At 38.6% G+C, this 24,312-nt stretch overlaps 1 protein-coding gene across 1 annotated transcript in view; it reads right to left on the bottom strand.

Moving 5' to 3' along the window:
- Nucleotides 1-3,114: 3,114 nt before the first annotated feature.
- LOC134615054 (thyrotropin-releasing hormone receptor-like) overlaps nucleotides 3,115-24,312 on the bottom strand; it is a 61,951-nt gene continuing 40,753 nt past the window's right edge. The window contains exon 3 of the mRNA XM_063459415.1: nucleotides 3,115-3,531. Within this exon, the coding sequence (XP_063315485.1) occupies nucleotides 3,121-3,531 (411 nt within the window). The 3' untranslated portion in view covers nucleotides 3,115-3,120. The remainder of the gene's footprint in view (nucleotides 3,532-24,312) is intronic.

Raw genomic sequence — 24,312 nt, 5'->3', positions numbered from 1 at the left:
GCTGCACATGCGCATTCAGCCAATGACGGGCAAGGAGGAGGAGAGTCTCCAGCGCCGAGGGAGCCCGGCGCTGGAAAAAAGGTAAGGGATTAACCCATTCCTCACCCTGGAGCCCGGCGGGAGGGGGACCATGAGGGTGAGGGGGACCCAAGGACCCTATAGAGCCAGGAAAACTAGCATGTTTTCCTGGCACTATAGTGGTTCTTTAATTATGAGGAAAGGCTAGAAAAAGGGGATATGATAGCACTATACAAATATATACAGAGTCAGTACAAACTGCTATGTGCTAACCTGTTCATTAGAAAGATACACAACAGGCAAGAGGTCGCCAATTGAGACTGGAAGAAAGGAGTTTTTACTTACAGCAAAGAAAAGGGTTCTTTATAGTAAGAACAATAACCTTTTGGAATTCTCTGCATAAAGAATTGTCTTTTCAGATTCTATAGATATAACAGGCTTGGGTGCTTTTTTCCCCCCCAAAACAGAATATTTAAGGATATAATTGATATGTATATAAACAGGTTCTTGATCTAAGGAGAAATCTGATTGCCATTATGGAGTCCAGAAGAACTTCTTTCCTTTCTTGTGGCATAATTGGCTCTTTTGCATACTTTTGAATTAGCAGCATAAAATAATGGATTGAATTTGTTGGACCTTAGTCTTTTTTCAACCTACGCAACTATGTAACTATAATCAATACCTTTGGTTAAGCATCATGGGAAACGCAGTCCTGAAACATCTGAGCTTCCGAGATTAGCCACAAATGTCCTTAGGGCTGGCTAAGTGTCATAGGAAATGTGGTTTGAAAACATTGTTTTCGTTCCAGGATATCCATCATTGCCTGAGACTGTGGAATCAAACTGTCAAACTTATCAGGAGCTATCTAAGATTGATATTGTCATGATGACGCATCAATGAGATGGGCTTAAATGGGCACACTGACTACTGAGTTCGTCATTCACTCTACTCCGTCCCATGAAGATTAATGGACCAGGACGTAATATTAGAGGTTTGGGTGAAAAACAGTAAAAGATAGGTGCGTTGGGTACTCAAAATTCCTGGACATTGAGCCATAAAAGACGTAAAATTTCCAATCAAACACAAATTAATTACGCTAGTTGCTAAGCCGATGAAACGGGTTGAAAACCAAAATTGAGACATATCTTTATATCAATATTTTTTTTCCATTCCTGAATTATTTTTATTTATTTTTACTAGAAAAATATTATATAGTTAGAGGCTATGGTTCTACTAGGATGCAGGCACCATTTCCAGGTTCTTGGTCAAACCACTTTGAAACAGTTTGACCAAAATCAGGTTCCTGCTCAACGATTACCAATATGAACTTCCATTTCACGTCAATAATCTCAATTTTGGTCATATTTGGAAAGCAGTGATAGTCTGAGATTGTCCCCTAAAATTGCCTATGGTTGTGGTGTATTACCAAACTCTATAAATTATTATGTACTTGAATTACCATATCAAAGGATACAGCTTATCCCAGTGTGAGAAAGGCATACATGAGCTTGGTCACATGACCCCTGGTCACCATATTAGTTTGATGACAGAATGTCACCACAATGGTTCCCATCCAAATATGGATAAAAATTAGTATGCTGCCCCATAAAATGTTTTGACCTAGAATCAGGGGACGGCCTACAGTCTAATGCCACCAGAACAAGTTTTTTTGCTTAGATGTCCTCTTTAACTTGATACTTTAAATATATTTACTGCAATCTCAGAGTGAACAGGCATATTATAAGAGCAAATTAGCAGATTTTGTGGGGGTTATGTAACTGAGCATGAATGGCAAGAAACTCTTATTCATAAGGTGTCTGGATAGATCAGATCCTCACTGGGCAGACGGGGTGAATGAAACGTTTGTCAAGGTGAGCAGGTGGTATCTCAAAATAAATAGGTTTCTTCACAAAACATTCATATGAAGGGGCAGATTCTCGGGGTGCACATTAAAATAGGCACATTCACAGGGTGCATTCTAAGAAGCTGTTATATGTTATTCATCAATCACTTTTTTTTCACGAAAGATCCTGAGATTTTGGGGTCCGTCATATGTACCTAACTTAATATTTGAAAGGATGTTCATCTCAAAACTGAAACTAGGGTGCATACAATATTATATACTATATATTTATTAAGCTTAAATATGTATGGAGCAGTATATAATAAAATTTGACTACTTTGGCCTTAAATGTGAAATTCATTTTGAATTCCCACTGTTTTGAATAACGCTGTTAAATGTCTGCAGCAAAAAAATTCTAAATTTGATTGTCACTGTTATTTTATAAATTATTTAGTTGGTAAAATGTAAAATATATCCAGATTATAGCAAAATACAAAAAAAGAAACATGCATTTAAATCCTCCCCCGCAACTTCACACACAGACCCTGATATAACTTGCATTTATTTTTCAAAAAAAACATATTATAACAAACCTTAGAGTATTGATCTCTATTTTTTGTAACAATACTCGAATAATATATTAAACACCAGGTTAACAATTATTATTACCTGCTCCTTTAAATAATTTACATAATTTAACCATAAATTAATTTACTTTACATCGGATGTTTTCATGGCAAAACTATCTACAAATCATTCATTAATGTTTATATTTACAGAAAACAGTAAAAGCTGCCTTAATTTAATTTTGCACTCTTTTTTTAACCCCTTAAGGACACATGACATGTGTGACATGTCATGATTCCCTTTTATCCCAGAAGTTTGGTCCTTAAGGGGTTAAAGAGGCTTCTTAAAACAGTGAAATAAGGAATGATAATTGATTTTTTTTTTTTTTTTGCCAGCAGTCGATAATGGGAGTTCTTAGATAATCCCGCGGCAACCTTGTTTCTTATATATCAATATATTTGTACAATAAAAATTAACAATTCTTTAGAGACAGCGAAAAATCAAACCACTGTATAGATTTGGCACATCCGGATCAAGATTAGTTCAATAGTCACTTAATTTCATTCCATCTTGCTTCAGGCAATTATGATCATTCTTTCTTTTTTTTTTTGAAGATTTTTTTTTTTTACAACACTATCTGAATACATCACATTAACGATTAAAATACTTATTGTACAAGGGTCTGGGAAATATTACGCCACACTATAAGTTGTTGTGGTGTCTATGCATTTCTGTGTGAAATTTACTTTTTTAGAAGGGAATCCATTGATGTCCTCTTGTACGGTAAGGTCGTGATCCGGGCTGTCGTGGGAACTGTCTTTCATCACGCTATAGTAGACAGGAACGTTGTACTTGACTGCCTTTTCTGTCCTTTTTTGCTCACATTTGCAGAGATTTTTAAAGGCAGCTCTGAACTTCTGAGACATGAGGTTGTAGATGATTGGGTTGATGGCGCTGTTAAGATAGATGCACATTCGGCAGAAGAGCAAGAACCACACGTTGAGATATGGAGGGTCCATGAAAGAGTTGACCACTACCAGGGTACGATATGGCATCCACAGAAGAGCAAACAGGATGACAACGACAGCCAGCATCTTGGTTACCTGTTGGTGAGAATTAAGAAGACCATGTTGAATTATCAATCAATGCTTCACAGTAGGAGCAATTCATTATTTAATTATGGAAAAGTCAAGATTGTATTTATTTATCACAGGAAGTTATCGGTTAGAGTTCTATGACAAAGTATGGATCTCTGCTTGACTCAATCGCAAATGGAAACATTTCAGAAGTGATAAAATAAGTAATCGATGATAGTAACAGATCAATTAGATCAAAACAAGGCCGGTGATATTCTTTTTGCAAAACCTCGTTACTCTCATTAGCGATATGTATCTGATACCTTTTGAGGCACAGAAAGCATCATTTCGATACTTCAGATTGTATTCCTCCCAGTAAACATCATTCGTGTATGTGATTTAGTTAAACTGCAAGCAGAAATTTGTATAAAATCTGATTATATTCCTCAATCAGCTGGGTTATATGAGCTACAAATATGAATACCAATACGATCCTTGTGTACAATATAGACAGACAGACAGACCAGTCAATCAATTGACCAATCCATAGATAGAGCCAATATTGAAATTAATTGCTATGTTTCTGAACTATATTGCTATATAAATAGTAAAGAAAATAATTAAATAAGAATGAGATGAAGACCTATCTGGGTTTACTCGACCCGTGCAAGACATTTTCCCTCCGGCAGACTATAACTCCTGAGATAAAATGTATTGATCTGTATAACATATCTGTGCCACATGCGAATGAAAATGTCGATTCCTTTTCTAATTATTCTCTCTCTCGACTTGACCATATATCTCAGCAGTCAGGGACAGCACACTGGATATCTGTCATACGTGTTGACTATATAAGCAGAGGCTCAGCATATGATCCTCTCCACACATCGATCTGATACTCTTTCTAAGCTTGTTTGGTTTATTCAGAATGCCGGGAGCACAAGAAACATTGCGATTTGTAGCACTTAGCAGTGACACGCTCCATTTACAGGGAAAACATCATTAGGAGACCCATCTTAGCTTAAACTACGATGCTAGTTTCTATCGTTTCATCAGCCAAGCAAGACATATTGATTACCTGGTGTTTTTATGCATTTTTTTATGTTTTATTGTGCTCCCGTTTTATTGATTTCTAAATTGGGTTAAATTTTGATTGGGTTAAACTTGAGAGTGTACTCCAAGCACTTTGTGTCCTACAAAGTATAAAAGTTCTATATGAAAAGTTTAGCATTTTCCCATTATTATTATTACTATTGTTAATTGGTAATTATCAGACTACAAGTTATTCTGCCATTAGGTAATTAAACACACGTGTAGTGGATAAAATTGCTCATTTGTGTCTCACTCTTGCCGTAGTAATAGATTTGTAACCTGAAAGTCACAGGTTTAAAAGCCAGCAGGTAAAATAAATGGCCTTTTGTCATTGTGAATTCCGTGAATCCTGTGAAATGAGCATTAACTCCATAAGAATGTTATGGTGCATTATCAAGAACTTCAATGTCCCTAAAAAGAGTAAAATACATTATATTTGCACATGGTGAGCTGTGGTAAAGCAAGAAAACGCACAAAGGTCATCAAAACCATCCCCATCCCTCATCCACTCAAACCCATTATGCCTCTCTCAGCTCTGTACGACTATTTGCAACTATTTGGGGAACCTCAAACTGATAGTGATTGGCTGCGGAGGAGGTCTCAATGTATGCATTTATTTTTTATTTTTGCTTCCATTAGTCTTGTTCCTCTTCCTTCTTTCATGAGCATTGTGCCAAGATCAAAAAACAATTCTGTGTTTTTAGAGCTGCGGTTATCAAACTGTGTAAAAAAAAAGTCATCGAATTAAGTCATGTAATGACTAGACAGCAAATACTACAAATATTCCAAAGTACATAGGTCGGTGAAGGATACGCATAGATTTCTATGGCAGGTGCATTAACCCACTAAGCTAGATTACTACATCCTGTGTATAATAAACTAAACCTTACAGGGAGAATGTGAGTTAGATCTCTGTGATCTCTCTACTAATCTCTTACACATATCACATATTTCTACCTGTACCATACCTCTAAATTCTGGACACCATAAACATTGAAACTAGACATGAAGATTTGTTTGAGACCAAAATGCAATGTGGCTGAATTTGGACCGATCAGTGTTCAACAGCATTTCTGAATTCTGAGCTAATATATATATATATATATATATATATATATGTTACATAGTAATCAAAAATGTCCAACATAATCTAGGGGGAGGGTATGTGTGTGTGTGTGTGTGTGTGTGTGTGTGTGTGTGTGTGTGTGTGTGAATAATTTTAATTTGAAAAAAAGATAATAGGTCAGGACTTTCAGTAAATATTAATTTTATTCAGAGATCAATTGAGAAGTGTGCAAAATGTATAAATATATATGTATATAGAGAGAGAAAGCTTGGCACTCACCTCGTAAATCATAAGAATAAATTGGTACCCTGGTGGAAATCCGCTTATACTAGATAGTCCTAAAATTAGGGTGCACTCCAAGGGATTTTTTTAAAATCTCTGTGTTACTTTAATGAATTCCAAAAAAACATATACAAAGGCCCGATTGACATTTCGACCCCAAGTGGGTCTTTCTTGGATCTTGAGAAAGACCCAATTGGGGTCGAAACGTCAATCGGGTCTTTGTATATGTTTATGTATATGAAGCTCTAAGTAGATTGTCCAATTTCTCCGGCAGTGTAATCCTCTACTGCTTGAGTATTGAGCTCTGGGCATGGAACACATAATCTTTATAAGCGATTTTATTGTGCAATTATGTAACACTAGAGTTCTATTATGCAAGATGATTATAGTATTCAAACATACTATAATTGATGCAATCAAATATCATAAATCACTGCAATTGCTGCAATAATTCCTTCGTCGTCTAATCCATTTTGCCTGGGCATTACAACACAAACCGTAACAGCGCTCGTGAAACAGAAACTCGCTATGCTCTCGCAGAAGCTATTATCTAAAACAAGACAGCAGACTAATTAAAGTACCCAAGTACAAAATCAACACACAGCAAGATCCACATAAAAGTCTGGCTTAGCTGTAGCGTGCTCACAGCGGTTTGCTCATAATACCAGCTGTTCCAATTCACTATCCCGTCGTAGCTTGTGTATACACGAAGAGTAACTGGGATTGCAGCAGAGAACAGCATTGTTCGTGACTTGGCTAGAAGAATGGAACACTGTTCCACCTTGCTGCGAGAAAAAGACTCTAGAGGCAAAATTACAAAATACAGGGCGCTTATGTTTTGGATACTCCAGTGGTACACTTAATTACAGCACGATTCCTGTACGCTGTGATTGAATGCGGCCAGACAGCCTAGGGTTAGTTTTATAAGAGCGTCTTAAGATTATAAAAATGTTCTTTTGCAAGGCATTAACCCTTTTCTAAACTATCTAGATTAGCTGTTTCTGGAATTTGTGGATGTTCCAACTGGGGCATTTTTTTTTAAAACTGGACATTTTTTTAAATGAACAAGAAAGATGTAAGTATTTTTTTGTAACCAAATTGGAACAAATACTGAAACTCAACTATTTTACAGTTTAGCGATTTTCCATTAACATTTGCAATTCCCTCATCAGTGTTCTGCCATTTTCAGCTTAATGCAAGGTTAGCTACTGTTTAAATTTGGAAGTTTTGTTGAATTTTTAGAACCTAGATGGAATGGGGAGGAGGGTAGAGAAAGAAGAAGAAATTGTGAACGAGGTGCACGGAGGGGTGTAGCATCAGCCAAAAGAGAGAACCTTGATGATTTACATCATATAATCATCAGTATATACAATACACAGGTATTATCACATACAAAGGAGTTGTAACAATATTCTGAGAAAATCAACACTATGGTCCATATCTGTGTGTCAAAAAAAATGTCTACCTTCTTTAAACTTAACAAACAAAGGCTACTATTCTGGATGTTTTGATTAATAAGTATCTAATTTATATCATATTTTACTCTCTACCCCATTGTACAGCGCTACAGAATCCGATGGTGCTAGATAAATAATAAAATAATAATACCATGGAAAAAGGTAAAATTGGATATTAAAAGCTTTTCATAAGTACTGTTCTAAATTACTCTTCTGACTACTTCTATTGGTTGTTAGGAGTCCTGTTTGGCTCTGCGTGACTCTGAGATTGGAGCCTTGTAATTTAGGTATTGGCCGTTTGTTTACTGTTTTTTTTTTAATGACTTCTGTTTTTTGGACTTACCTCAACAAACTCTTCAAAACATAAATTAAATTATGCATGAAATTATGTTTAGATTTTTTTTTTTTACTGGTCTCAGCAATAATATTACATGTTTAAGGTGTCCCTCACAAAGTCCTTTGATAGGCAAGTCAGTTTTAAAAAATGGATAAATGCTGAAGTAACATTTTTGATCATCATACATGATATGTGTGTTTGGCAGACTGGACATTATGTGGAGCTGTAGCAAGATGTTACGGATTCTATATCTGTAGCCATTCACTGTTCTGTTAATCTAATACTTGTCTACTAGTAAAAGTTACTGTCCTGCATTCAGTTGAATTCTGCTAAAATTCTTCCAAAAATAACAACAAGCAGTAAATTCATACTACTCATTAAAGAGGAAGCTATATGTACTATATAAATCATATTAAGGGACCTCTTATGACCTTCTGATCTCTGAGTAATCACTATTTATCCGATATATCTGGTATCTCTTCCTGGTTTGGCTAGAGGAATATAGGAACAGGTTTAGTGTCTGCAACATGTGTTGTTTGGGGGAGTGCGTAGTAGGCAGGATGGCCCCGAAACTAGACCTTCTAAATCCTGATCCATTTCTATTCATGCCACTCATTTTCATTCATAGATTTATTAGTGTATCCCTGCATCTCAATTATTTAACAACGCAAATATGTTTGATCTTGGTTTGATTAATTTAAACTAAATATTGAACATAATAGATGCCTCAGTTGTTTATATATATAGAAAAACCCTGAGTATAAATCTGGCCATGTTAAACTCTTATGGATCCCTGTAATTGTTTTGCTACCATCACAGTCCGATTCCTAAACACTTTATACCACTATGAGGTATCCTTGCCAGTGGTGTTCCTTCTAACCATAGGAGGCACCTGCCTACCAGTACATTGCTGGCAAGGGTGTAGCCCAGGAGGTGCCCGTTCTGCCGCTGTCTGTGTTGATTTTCCCCCCAGGTATGTTACATCACTCCAGGATAGCATCGGGGAAGGCTGTACATTTCTCTACAAGATAAGTGTTTTTATTTCACACCTAACACTGACACTGAGGGTAAGGTTGTGGGTTTTTTGTATATACATATTCTTGGCTTATCCCAGCATGCAGGGAGCTGGGTAATCATGGCAGAGAGATCTTTGCATTGACTGGACACAAGGAATGAGGTTCCACTCCAGCTCTCCCTTTCAAAGTAAGATACTGGAGGTTACGTGGACCTCACTGTAATTTCCTCCACCCACAAAATAAAAAAAAATAAAATAAAATGAAAAAGAAGTGTTTGTGTATGAGCCTGTGTGTGTATAGGAATCTATGAATCTGCAAATGAGCGTTTGTCCACTGACAAAGAAATGATCAGTCTATAATTTTATTGGTAGGTGTTTTTTAACAGTGAGAGACGGAATAACAAAAAGCTAAACCAGAAAAACACCTTTAAAAAAAAGTTATAAATTGATTGTCTTTTATACAGGTAACGAGCTGAGATTAGGAGCACTCTCTTAAAGCTCCTAAACAAGCTCCTAATCTCATCTTGTTACCTGTATAAAAGACACCTGGGAACCAGACGCCTGGGAGCCAGACACCTGTCTACAGAAGCAATCAATCAGATTCCAAACTCTCCACCATGGCCAAGGTGGAGAGGGACAAGATTGTAGACCTAAACAAGGCTGGAATGAGCTACAAGACCATCGCCAATCAGCTTAGTGAGAAGGTGACAACAGTTGGTGCGATTATTCACAAATGGAAGACACACAAAATAACTGTCAGTCTCCCTCGGTATGGTGCTCCATGCAAGATCTCACCTCATGGGGTTTCAATGATCCTGAGAATGTTGCGGATTCAGCCCAGAACTACACAGGAGGATCTTGATAATGATCTCAAGGCAGCTGGGACCATAGTCACCAAGAAAACAATTGGTAACACACTACGCCGTAAAGGACTGAAACCCTCCAGCACCCGCAAGGTCCCCCTGCTCAAGAAAGCACATGTACAGGCCCGTCTGAAGTTTGCCAATGAACATCTGAATGATTCAGATGAGAACTGGGTGAAAGTGTTGTGGTCAGATGAGACCAAAATCGAGCTCTTTGGCATCAACTAAACTCACCGTGTTTGGAGGAGGAGGAATGTTGCCTATGACCCCAAGAACACAATCCCCACTGTCAAACATGGAGGTGGAAACATTATGCTTTTGTGATGTTTTTCTGCTAAGGGGACAGGACAACTGTACCACATCAAAGGGACGATGGATGGGGCCATTTACCATCAAATTGTGGGTGAGAACCTCCTTTTCTCAGCCAGGGATTGAAAATGGGTCGTGGATGGGTATTCCAGCATGACAATGATTCAAAACACACAGCCAAGGCAACAAAGTAGTGGCTCAAGAAGAAGCATATTAAGGTCATGGAGTGGCCTAGCCAGTCTCCAGACCTTCATCCCAAAGAAAATCTGTGGAGAGAGCTGAAGGTTCAAGTTACCAAACGTCAGCCTCGAAACCTTAATGACTTGGAGAAGATCTGCAAAGACGAGTGGAAAGCAATCCCTCCTGAGATGTGTGCAAACCTGGTGGCCAACTACAAGAAACGTCTGACATCTGTGTTTGCCAACAAGGGTTTTGTCACCAAGTACTAAGTCGAAGGGGTCAAATACTTTTTTCACTCATTGACATGCAAATCAATTGTAACGTTTTTGACATGCGGTTTTCTTTATTTTCTTTTTTTGTTATTCTGTCTCTCACTGTTAAAACACACCTACCATTAGAATTATAGACTGATCATTTCTTTGTCAGTGGGCATACATTCAAAATCAGCAGGGGATCAAATACTTTTTCCCTCACTGTATGTTCCTATGAATGTCAATATGTGCATGTAATTTCCATATCAAAAAGGGCTGGGGGTGCTTTGTGATACACAAAAAAAATTATATGGTTCAGTGGCTGCGGGTGGTAGCGGTAAGCTAAAAGAAAAGAGGAAAGGTAGATCAGCGCCAAGTGACCAAAACAAAAGATTAAAGGAAGCACATTTAAGGATATGGTATACCCTCTAGCCCGAAAAAAGTATGAAACAACAAAAAGAAAAAAAAAAAGGTTGCGCAAAATTTGTCTAATTTTATATCATGATAGACATAAAAACACAGACCAAAATAACTTAAAATAACTTTAAGCTATCAGGCAGTCTACAGTTTACAGTCCAAAAATGTAAATAATAAAGCTGGAGTACAACTTGCTAGGTAACCGCACACAATAGCCGTGTCCAATAAATACACTCGCAATCAGTAGTGAAAGCAGCATCATAAATTCTTCGGATCCGGGCACAAATGGGAGTATTATAGCTTAACTTCACATCAAGGTATTGTCAATAAAAGCCAAAAGAAAAGAAAACGGGACAAAAATAGTGCTCTCTGTATAATCAGGCTGGAAATAAAAGACAACAAATTACTCACATTATATAGAGCAGGCACCCAGCTCTACGATACAGGTGTAGGTGGTGTAATCCCCACCAAGGATTCTTTTATAGGGAGAGGTAGAGGGGTCTAGGTATGTCTCTGCTCATGCTTATATAGCACTGGCTTGCTATTGAATAGGAATCTTGAAAAACATATTGTTTTGATTGAACAGAATTGGCCCTGAAGGAGTTAATAGTTAAACAAACACTAAACAACTGTAGCGATATAATCTGTGTATATAATACATTCATTATCACTGTTCTGCTTTAGAAAAAGAGGAAACATTTGAAATTGTTATTCAGAAAATATGTGGGTGGAAATTATAGCATCGAGCACAGCACTGTTTTTGAAGCTACGAGTGTTAGCCGAGCCCATATGCAACAGCTGCTGAGATACTATACGCATTCATCTTTTCAAACGTGATATCCCATACACTTGTTTAGACACATTCCAGTAGGATTGTTTTTTTGAACTACATTACTTTGTAGAAAATCGACTTCAAAAAACACATGCGCGAGAGCGCGAGTTTCTTTGAGGACCGAGCTGAACAAAAATATGAAAATAATAAACATAGAGACTGATCAGAATTTTAAGTACACGATCTTTAAACTAAATTTTAGCGTGCTGTTACAGAGGAAAATCCAATCTGGTTTCTATAAAAGAATATTTTATGTAACAGAAAAAAAAACACTGTGTGAGAGCAAAAATAAGTAAAAAGAAAATTTTACAAAGTAAAATTATTATTTTTTTATACTCATTACAAGCATTTTATGTTTCGTGTACACTGATTTCTACATTTACATTGATTTATACTATAATTTTCTGTATCACATTAACTGGTTTATCTTTCAGAGCTGATGTGTCTGGGCAAGTTTATTCCTAATTTGCCTTATGGTGTAAGGAAGATATAAAATATTTTATTTGAAAATGTATGAAGTCAGTTTTTGTCATTTTTTCTCTCACTACAAGCTTGATAGTGTTAGAAAGATTTGTAATTACAAACTAAATCCAGTATCACACTGAAGAGCCCCATAAAACACAAATATATTGGTTTGCTGTGATTCTAACTCATGCATTGGCATGAAATGTTCTAAAACAGCATTTTTTTTGGCAAAATAAGCCTACAGAAATGTGGGATTGGGAATCAGAAAAATGTCAATGTGTCTATGCTCTGTCTATGGTAATTTGCATATTTCCCAGACCACTTTGGGAAAGATGTCAGGGACATTTTCTTTGTAAATTTCCCCTTATGTTGTGTACATGCTGTTCACCTGAGAATTTATGTAATTACAATAATATATAATATTTACATATTAAACTTAAAAAAAAAGCAAGCAACAAAAAAACAATATTTTATATTTTTATCGTTCTTGTATTTTTTTTTAGTAACACATGGAACCCACTGCTAGTTTACACTGACCCGCCATTAAAACCATTGACTGGCGAAGTGAATAACATTGATTATATTGTTACGATGGCACCTGTCAATGGGTAGTATATATTACGCAGCAAGTGAACAGTTAGTTCTTGAATTTCATGTCTTGGAAGCAGGAAAAATGAGCAAGTGAAACATCTGAGAGACTTTGACAAGGGACCTGTCACGATTTCCTATGGACCCAACACGTAGAGTGTAAAAGATAATAGACGTAAGTAAATGTATGCCGGTCCTTAGAGTGGACGGGCTTTACGTTTGTTGGATAGAGAATGGTCAGGGACAAACCGAGTCAGGGATACCAGAAATCAGGAAAGTCAAGCCAAGTCAGGGATAACAGAAAGGAGAATAGTCAGAATAGCCGATATCAATATACCAAAAAACACACAGAAAATACAAGCACTATTGGGAACTAAAATTAGAACCACAACAGGGCAATGGCCCATGCCATACAAAGCCCTTTTATAGTCTGTTTCTTTAACCACAAATTTGAATTCAAACGTTTTGGCTGGCTGTGTTGTCATTAATGTCATGATGTTGGTGCGCATGCGTCGCGTCATATACACAGACACATATACAGACGCAAAAATTCCTAAACAGATACAAAGACTCAAACACACATGTATACACATGTGCAGACTCATTTGCAAACTCCCACACAAACACAGATTCATATACACATAAAGACTCACACACAGAGACTCATATACACAAACATTAATATGCACACACACAGCCTCTCACACACACACACTTAATTTTTTTTATTTATTTTTTTATTTAGGGGCCAGGGAAATCACAGTGAGGACCACTGGCCATACTTCTTTTAGCACACCTATTGGATAGGTCACAAGATTCCAACAAGCCCACAATTTACAGTGTTATTGCGTGGCCAGCTCCACTGGTGCTACAAGTGCCCGTATAACCAACCAACACATAGAGCAATATGGTGTGCAATACTTTGACACAGGAATTACAATTTAGAAAATCCCTACTTGGCTCCCTATGCAATTAAATACAAGTGGACACGGGCAGAAGGAACTCTTCTAGTGATATGGATTTACGAAAGTGGACAGTTTGATTGGTTGCTCTTTAACAGCCAATCACACGGCAGCATTTTTAATTATTATTAATGAAATGTTATTTATATGGTTGTTCTAATTAGGAACCTACAGCAACCAACACATCTAGTTCTCAGAAGTCAGTGTTACGTTTGTAGATAAATATACAGCCAAAATAAAGGTTTATATATAAAGCTATATGTTACTTATTACAGGAATCCGTATCTGACTATCCTGTAATAAGTAACATTTAGCTTTATATATATACCTTTATATTTCTTTAAAAAAAAAAATTAAGCCATTTATAACTACAACCGCTTACTGTGTGTGTAGGTAACAAGTAAAAAATAAATACATAAAATTATAAAAAAAAAGAATATGATAACAATATCATAATGCACGCTGCGCTTTTCTTGGGACATTGACACAGAGATCGAAAGGACTGTCATGGTGATTTAGAGAGAGGCAGGAAGTATACGTACGACTAGATTCTCAGCAGAAATATTTGTAGCGGAAGAGTTTAGCAGTAAAAATATAATAAAGATCATAAAAAGTCCGATAGAATTTGTCCAGTGTTTCTTTTTTTTTACTGCATTGCTCATTGCTCTCCTATGTGAAATGTCTGTAAGGCATTTCATTTCAGATGACATATCCTGTCTCATTGAGTTGAAGTGGGAATCTGTCATAAAACAGCTTCAATCTGATTGCAGTTTCTGTCATACAAATCTCATCTTGCATTAAAGTGTTAGCAGCTGTAGTGGTTATAATGCCAAGAATACCCTGGTCTGGATCCCCGGTAATGGGACAAGCCATATTGCAACAGTAAGCTTTCTTACCTGGGTCCCCACTTGGCTCAGAGGTTCCAAGTTCCTCTGCTGACGGTGCTTCTGTCTCCTCCATTTCAACATCCGCTGACCACTCTCTGCGGTCTTCAAGCTTAAAAAAGACCCTAGTGTCGAAACGTTGCTGCTGGACACTGTAGTTCAATAAAATGCTGATCTTAGAGTGCCTGGACCTTTTTCTTCAGTGACCGCAAACTACTTCTTGGGCCTTGGTGCTGGCCCCAGGTTTGGTTGCACCCAGGCTTTGTTTATGGATTGAGTGCAGTTCCATCTTTTGGCTTTTGGTACAACAAAAGTAAAACACTGCAAATAGGGTGGAGGAGATAAGAAGGATTGAGCTCAATCTCATGACGGTTGGAAAAGCCCAATTGTGTCATGAGATATGGTTCCATCATTGGATGCAATGGCTATCCAAGGATACGAATCACAGGTCATATGGAAGTAATGGCGAGTAGATGATGACTAACCTCTTCCTGCCAACGACGTTATCTCGCTCGGAGATGGGGTTTGTGGACTTCGTGGGGTGGAGCAAGACGAGGCGGGGACAAAACCCAGAGTGAGGTACTACTACTGACCTCCCCCCTACCTTTCCCCCTAAATATATTTTTTCCTCCTCCTTCCCTGGCTCCCGACTTTCTCTTTTATCCTTCTGTACATTGGGGGTGGAGGGGGAGAGACCCTCCCCATCGTGTGGGGGGAACCCACTTAGGTCAGCCTTACAGTCTTTTCCTAATGAACCTCGCACTGTAGAGGGAGCCGGGGGGATCCTTGGCTGGTGATCGGGAAGGGAGGGCTAAAGGCCGGGGGAGGCCGCTGCCTACGAGTAAAATTTCATACCCTGCAGAGGATTATAAACTTTCTCACACTAAACAGAATACACAGAACACACTATAGAAATCCTAATTAATAAATTATTTATGGATCTGTATTTCAATTATTCTTCATTCGATACGACTAAGACAGGCGATGTATGGTAAATCCTGCGGTACTGTATCCTCCATACTTATGTCTAGGACAGCCTTGTGAAGAATAATCTATGTGCATTTGTGCTATTTCCCAAATATCCCATGTGAATTTACTTACTGGTGTAAAGATATAACAGTTTTTTGAACCAAGGGATAACTAATTGTTCTACACTATAGATACTCTACAATGAAAACTTTGAATGAAAAAAAATCAAAAAACACTGCACATACAGACTCCAGGCACAACGACCACTTCAAGACACTAAAAAGGTCATATTATTTGGACAAATACCAGATAACTATCACTTCTGTATTTAAAAAAAACGCGCCAAAAAGAATGATTGGCTGTCAACGTGCATAAATGCCCTGTACATTGCTACCATTGCATGGTTAAGAGGCACAAGCTTAACTTGTGTAAAATGTCAAGAATCAAAGTGAATTTTAAATTCAATGCCAAAATTGCTCGACTGAAAACACAGCTGCCTTTAGGATTTGGAATTCTTCCAATTTGTCTATTTTGTCCTAAAAATTTATCGTGAACTTGGAATTCCTGAGAAATAAACTTTTAGTGGATAATCTTGACGTTGGCTGGTATTTAAACAGTTAAAATTTCAATAGAACACGCTGTAAAGTGATATTCATTCTGTTTTCCCAATTTGATACGGGCTGTAAATTAAATGTCTTTCTTTGTGAAGTATGTATCTCTCCTTCGTAATTAGCAGTTTGCCAATTTGCATGAAATGGTTGGCTTTTTAATAGAGGCTGATTAAATGCAAGGACTGTTCTACTCGAAGAGGAGTTTAGTTGAAACTCAACCATAATTAATGGAGGTAGGAGGATATATATAGCTGCAAAAGCCCTACACAGCAGAACTCCCAATCATTGGTTTCTGCAACTCAAGCCCCATCCAACTCCTCGAACAATATGACCCCACCGTCCGCAGGATTCTTCAGCTCTGTCATTGATGGCAAAACGCTCCCTCGAGGAAATCATCTTCAGAACCTTAAATGACAACAGTCACCTCAAAATGTTTTTTAATATAATAATAATATATAATAATTTAATATAACAATCTTTTCATCAAGTCATGAAAGGAAATAGATTTTTTTAAATGAAATATATGTAAAAAATGAGAAAAACCTATCCCTAGCTTCAGCATATAACTGGATCCTTCAGCCATATAGATGAACCTTGGGTCAAGAATTAAGCCTTGATGGTCTTTCCTGCTTCGCCTACTGCACAGGTTTTCAAACACTGTCCGACCAAAGGCGCATGTATATGACTGAAGGATCCTGGTATATACTAAAGGAAGGGATGAGTTTTTCCTCATATTTTTTTTTACATATACTTCATTTAAAAAGGTATTTACTTTCATTACTTAATGAATGGATTATTATATTAAAAACCTATTTTGAGGTGAAAGTTGTCCTTTAAGGTTATACAGATGATTTCCTCACAACAAATAGTTGTTCTCATTTTTTTTTACATACACTTAATTGTAAAAAATTAAAATACTTAATGAAAGGATTATTAAAAAAATATTTTTGAGGTGACAGTTGTCCTTATCAGCTTGTCTGCAGTCCTGTTGGCCTGTTCATAACTTGCCAGTCCGTTCCTGTGTGATCCTTGCAGTGGAAGCTGGAATTCTTTCTATAGAAATAGCCCATTGTATGACTATGTAGCTCATTAAGGGACACTATAGTCACCAGAACCACTACATTCTGGTATCTATAGCCTGTCCCTGCAGGCTTTCCAATGTAAACACTGCCTTCTCAAAGAAAATGTAGTGTTTACATTGATGCCTAGAAACTTAGTCTCTCAGACGTCCACTAGAGGTGCTTCCTATTTCAGTGCTGCACAATGTGCGGCACCTACGTTCAGTGTCTCCACGCTCTGCATTGAGACGCTGAAAGCACCCCATTGAGACACATTAATTTAATGTATCTCTATTAGGAGATGCCGAATGGCGCAGCGTTTTGCTGCCCATGAGCAATAGCCTAATAATGGTTTCCTATAGGAAAATTATGGATTGGCTGAGATAATCAAGATTGATGTTCTCAGCATTGGAGGAGGGGCCAGCCACAACGAGACTGGTGCGGTGATGGAAAAAAGGTAAGTTTAAACACCTTTTTAACTCCACCCTAAGAGTTAGGAATACATGATTTCTGATGTCCCCTGTTGGCCTTGCATTCGGCCGTCAGCTCCTGTAAGCCTTTTGAAAGACATGCCTGCATATGCTTCTGTATTTTATATCTGTCAATGGGTAACCCTACTCCCAATCCAATTGAACTGTTCTTACTGCAGTGAAATTCAGCTGTAGTAGAGCTAAGTTACTTTCTAATGAATCTCACTGCAGCAATTAAATCAGTTTGAAAATAGCTGGGATCCACTCGACTTCTTTCGTGCGGCATTCGGTAATTAGTTGTTATAGCGAACCACAACAACCGAATATAGGAGAACTGAACTGAATACAACCAGCCAAATTTTCAATTGCGAATTTTACGTTCAGTAAATACATCTCATTACGGATGTTCTAAAATCTTACATTTTTAAAAAAATCTCTGCATAAGGGCTTTATAAAATAAACACGGGAAAGATACATATTTTTTAAAAACAGTGTTTTTATATTTCTAAGTAAAAAAATCATGTAAATGTTTGATTTTGCATTTATCACTTTTAGTTTATACATGGACTTGTTTGCCTGAACAGTTTGTGATCCTGCAGATTTCGTTCACACATTTATTTCCCTCTGGGGTTTCTTTGGCATTCGCGACACATATAGTATAATTTGAAACTTGGCATTTATTTGAATCCATTTTCTTTACAATATGATTTACAAGAGTCTATTTACCGGATAATAACTCTTTGTCTCTTTTATTCTCTCTACTCCTACGCTCAAACATGCTCTGTTTATAAGTATTGACTCTTTCAGAAGAAACTTGATAAAATTCATTTATAGAAAAATCTGTATTATATACCTTTATCCTGTCCTAAATTGACATGTTAAACTTTTTTTTTTTTTAACAGTTTTTGGGTTTTCACTTTCCATTTACTACAATCCATCTTTAATGGTAAGTATTTTTTTCACATTATGTGTAAGAATGCCCTCTTGCACTTTCTACAATGCTTCTAAATTCTTCCCAGGAGGTAACGTTACTATTGAGGTAACTTAAGGGGACATGCATCACTTGACAATTATTTATTTCAAACCAGCATGGAAGCACTTATAAACATAAATATACAACCCAAAATAAAGAAAAAAAAAATGTGAAAAGTATGTAATAAATGTTTATAGACTGATCATAAATTTGGTTAGACTGCATTGTTGGGCACACCTCTCAGCTAAGGGAGTTTACTCAGTGCCACCACCTCAGTTTCAGGCCAATCCACTAGTGGGGGAAAGAAAACATAATTGTGCAGCACCAGGAGATATAATTCCGACTACGGAGCCTGCTCTGCATGAACACACTAATCAGACTATCTCTCTTCTCCCCCTGTCAGGATGTTGTAATATGAGGAGATCTTCCAACTGCACATGTGTAAATCTGTCAGACATGACTATTGCACTTTTTCAGTATTCCTAGGGATAGGACACTGATTGGTTAGATCAGTCTCCCAGCTGGAGTGGGTGTAGAAAGTATAAGAAAGATGAAGTAAGTATGAAAAAAATAAATCACATTTATCTGCTTTTTTCAGCTTGCAGTGAGTGAAGCAACTGTCTCATTCAAAGTGATGCATATCCCTTTAACACTGTCTAATGCATTGTGTATAGTTACAAACTAGGAGCACAGATCATGCAACTTTAAGCGACCGAAAAAGGCAACTAAGCCTTCTGGCTTCCATGCAAACAAGGGCACACAACTCAATTACAGGGCACTCAGCAAGCCTCCTGTTACAAAGCATTACTTGATGTTCTTGTATGGAGAGGAAGAAGGACAGGATGGATGTAATTGATGAGATGGTTAATGGAGGAGGAGAGAGGGGGAAGGGTGTGTGTTCGTGCACATGTGGGTCCCAGACTACCAGCATGTAGCTTTAACAGTTTTGATGGCATACCTGACTACAATAATCTATAGAGCAACAGTGTATACAAAGATGACAACCTGACCAAAAGTATGTGGACATCCACTCATTGAAAAACTAATTCTAAATTCATGGGCTTAAGACATGAGCCTGCCCAACGTGTGATGTGTAGTGATATGTTAAGACTGGGTTCCATAGAACTATAGACTAGTCAAGGGACTTGCTCGGTGAGCTTGTCACTATTATAGTAAAGACAGAATGCCCATGTAACGGATCACCTGGCACCCTGACTGGGTACCTCCGTTGAAGGATGCTCCGAGCGCTTCTTGAGGACTCCAAGCACTCCAGCAGACACCATAACCACCATAGACTCCTTCAGAGAGCAAGACAGGAACAAGCTCTTACAAGAGCTTAGAAGTGATATAGCAAGAGAGTGTGACTAGCATAGCAATCCCTTGTAGCAGATTCCCCCAATAAGAGACGGCACTCCAAATTGAGGGTGAAGTAGAACTGAAGTTTTAATGAAACACTCTGCTTTTCTGCACATTTTACACACCTAGTACCGCCCACAGGGTTTTGAAAAACAACCAATCAACCATGTAATATATAGAAAAACACTCCCATTCATTCCCACGAACTCCTCTGCCTGTGATATAATTACTGAACACAATGGGCTAACAAGGCAGGCAAATACACAGTTTTACACAATATTCATAACTTTAGAAGTATACATCACATTCAGAATCAGCATACTCCAAATACAAACATATGTCAAAATCATACAAATTGGTCCAGTGGTTCAAAAGTTAGATGGAAATCCTATTTGACCGACTGCAAACATGGCTTGGGTGTGGTAAGCCAATTATCTCCAGCATACAGAAAATATCTCTATTCACAACAACAGCAAAAATACACAAAAATACATAATTCCTATCATACTGAACAGAACCCCCACAGATAGCTTGGATCTGAGCGCTCAATATATCTGAACAGCGCTCAGATCCCACCAACACAGTCAAATCGCCATGGGGTTTAAGTTTAGCCAGGGGCGTATAAGCCGCGAGGCAAACAAGGCATTTGCCTTGGGCGGCATTTTCTAGGGGGCGGCAAAAAAAGCCGCCCCCCAAATGCCCAAGGCAAATGTCTTGTTAGCCTTGCGGCTAACAGACATGCTGGGCTGCTGCTGTGCGGTCGGGCGGCGCTCTTGGGCGGCTGGCGAGGGAGCACTTCATCTGAGCTGTCTGCTCAGCTCCCTCGCGCGCCGCACAGTGAGGCTGGGAGCCGGAATATGACGTCATATTCCGGCTCCGCCTCCCAGCCTCACTGTGCGGCGCGCGAGGGAGCTGAGCAGACAGCTCAGATGAAGTGCTCCCTCGCCAGCCGCCCAAGAGCGCCGCCCGACCGCCCAGCAGCAGCCCAGCAGCCACTGGACCACCAGGGAAAAAAGATGCCCCCCCCCCCCCAGCATTCCCAAAGGTAAGGAGGCTGGGGGGGGTTGAAGTAAAAAAAAATAAAAAAAAGTGTTAATGTGAGTGAGTGAGTGTGAGTGTGAGTGTCTGTTAGTTAGTGAGTGTGAGTGTGTGTGTGAGTGTGAGTGTCTGTTAGTGAATGTGTGTCTGTTAGTGAATGTGTGTCTGTTAGTGAGTGTGTGTCTGTTAGTGAGTGTGAGTGTGTGTGTGTGAGTGTGTCTGTTAGTGAATGTGTGTCTGTTAGTGAGTGTGTGTGTGTGTGTGTGTCTGTTAGTGTGTGTGTGTGTGTGTGTGTGTGTCAGTGTGTGTGTGTCTGTTAGTGTGTGTCTGTTAGTGTGTTTTCCTGTGAGTGTGTGTGTGTGTGTGTCTGACTGTGTGTGTGTGTGTGTGTATGTTAGTGAGTGTGTGTGTCTGCTAGTTTGTGTCTGCTAGTGACTGAGTGTGTGTCTGTTAGTGCGTGTCTGTTAGTGCGTGTCTGTTAGTGCGTGTCTGTTACTGAGTGTGAGTGTGTCTGTTACTGAGTGTGAGTGTGTCTGTTACTGAGTGTGAGTGTGTCTGCGTCTGTTAGTGTGTGTGTTTCTGTTAGTGAATGTGTGTGTGTGTGTGTGTGTATTTAGAATGTGGGACGGGGTAAAGGTTGGGTGGGGGTGGCGCGGGGGGGGGGGGTGCCTGAGTTTTGTCCTGCCTAGGGCAGCACAAAACCAGGATACACCACTGAGTTTAGCAAGGGCTGATATAGAGACTGAGGAGGGACAAAGCAGCCAGTTCCAATTAGACACCAATACAAGTCCATAAGCCCCAATACTGTTTTTAAAGTGCCCAATCTCCCAGGGGCCATAGTCCCAAGGCATGAGGCTGGCAATCAGTCCCCTCCAAAAACTAGTGGCGAGGTCCCTTTCACCACAGCCCACATTCCACTGGCCCATTAAAATGCCACCTCTCTTATCTATAGTACCATGAGAGTTCCTAGACCATTAAATACTAAATAATTCTAACCCCATTACCAAGGCTTACTATAAGGATGTTGAATTAGTGCTAATAAGACTTTTTATTAGTAGACATGTACATATGTATACTTAAGAATGACAAAATAGCCTAAAATGTTTCAGTCATTTAGTCAGAGAATGAATTAAAATTTTCCTTATATCAAATGTCCGAATGTCTCACTGACAGAATATAATTCGGTTCATTTGTCCATTACAGTGAGCAGCATACATGCCCCCACTTGCAACATGGAGAGCGGGGTACAGAGGAGGTATAAAACGTTTAAGTCAGTGAAACCGCTTATTACCGCTTTCATTCACTTGTTAAACTCATTACAAAGACAATCGAAGATGGATCTAACTTTTAATGGCTCTCCAGTCTCTACTTTTTGGCAGGTGGGGCCAAGCAAGTTTGAGAATCAGTAGCCTATGATGCCAGCACCCTATTACCATTGCATTGTATTAGCTCTGATTAAGCAAACCTACATTGATAAAAAAAAATAAACAGCAACTATGTATTATCTACAGCATTGGGTATTGTGATCATTTGCTAACCTGTTCTCAATACAAAAAACTTGTCTGTTTTCATTATGCTTCGCATCAGTCTTAACCTTCAAGAATCCTACGGGGTAGTATTGATTGGAAAAGAAACCATTTGAGAGCTGAACAAGGATTATGCAATGACCAGTGGCTAATGCAGTGCTGAAAGGCTAATTGGAACGATAACATGAGCCAATAGCTTTGTGGAAGAGAATTTAAATTGTAGAATTTGCAAGTACAATTAGTGTAATACATTTAGAAATCTATGTTCGATTTTAGAGCTCTGTTATTATGATTAAAAATGAACAAAATGGTATTCCTTGGCTACCAGTTATTTATTTAAGATATGAATTGTTTTCTCTAAGAATACATATTAAAAGACCCAAAAATCTGTGTGTTTCTGACTATATATTAGATAAAACATACTTTATTCTTAAATTGTCAATAAATTAATTACTTTAATTAAATATAGCTGTTAGGGGACCTGTGGTTATTATGATTCATTCTGGCGTGAGCCGTTATGGCGTGATACTGTTACAGTGTAGGAAATGTATTGACAGCATAATATTTTCCCGTTGGGGAGTTGCTGGGTTCCAAATCCACCTGTGCTTTCACCCATAGCAGGACACAATAATGTATCTTTCAAGGCAGCACCCAAATCACCCATTGCCCAATTTCATCCTTTAACCATTGCAAACTTGTTGGAATATCTTCAATACTGCATCTGGTCCACAAACCCTCTTTTGCATTTCTTTAACCCCCTATCTCTCCTCAACCAACCTTGAATTTCTCACTAGGTCCCTGTATTTCCTCCCGTGTATGCTTCACCATATCTATCTAACCCCCTCTCTGTCTCTTTAAAACACATTATGACAGACCAGCCTTGCCATTCTTACAACTGGCGGTGGACTCCAGGTCAATCTCTCCTTAAAGGACTATAATCATTTAATTCAACCCCTCCACCTTGTGCCTATTCAATGCTAGATGTCTGGAGGCATTAAAAGCCAACAAGCTACCATCAGGAAGTGCACCGACCAGAAGATACCCAGAAACATTATGGAACTGTGCGTCAGATCTGTGGTATGCCGCGGTGAAACCTCACTCAGTTATTACTCAGTCCCAGAACTATCAAACAGGGAGCTATTTGGAGAGCTAATCAGGGAGCTATTTGGAGGGCTAATCAGGGAGGTGGTGGAGCATCCAACAACATGCAGGATTTGTTCCCTTCTCTGGAGTCACAGGCAGCCCGTTTTAGTGACCGGGACTTCAAACCAAACGGCATGGAATTCAGGTGCGTGGTCAAACTTCTCTTTGAGAGAATATCGGATTCGGGTGCTTTTTGGACAGTCTGACCCAATATCCAGAGCTTTCCATGGCTGTATGACACTTGGGGTTAACTCGGGTAAAACAATTTGTTTTGCGGATACTGTTGCAAGGAGCACAGGTGAAAGTTAATGACATTATCTGGCTGTTTTCAGTTATTTCCCAGACACAAAGGCTCCAGGGTGGGCTTACATTGTGTGCCTTGATGATCTCCTCTTGGGAATGTTTGAATATAAACCTGCTGAATAAAGGTTGTATCTACTCTAATCTTCATCAAGGCTCGGCTGGTGTTTGGGAGTCTAGCTATACTCACTCTGATCTTCTTATTCCAGAGAGAGGAAATACTTGGCGGAGATACTCAATCAGAATATTGGAACTCCGTCGCATCCATCTCCATAACCCCCACTTTTATCATGCCACCTAAAGGGATACATTGCTAAAGAGACCCTTAAAGTGGCCCTTAAAGCCACTTCTTACCAATGCCCAT

This window comes from Pelobates fuscus, chromosome 6, assembly GCF_036172605.1.
Source record: "Pelobates fuscus isolate aPelFus1 chromosome 6, aPelFus1.pri, whole genome shotgun sequence".
NCBI lineage: Eukaryota > Metazoa > Chordata > Amphibia > Anura > Pelobatidae > Pelobates > Pelobates fuscus.
Note: the sequence above shows the minus strand (reverse complement) of the source record. Positions and strands in the feature narration are given on the sequence as shown.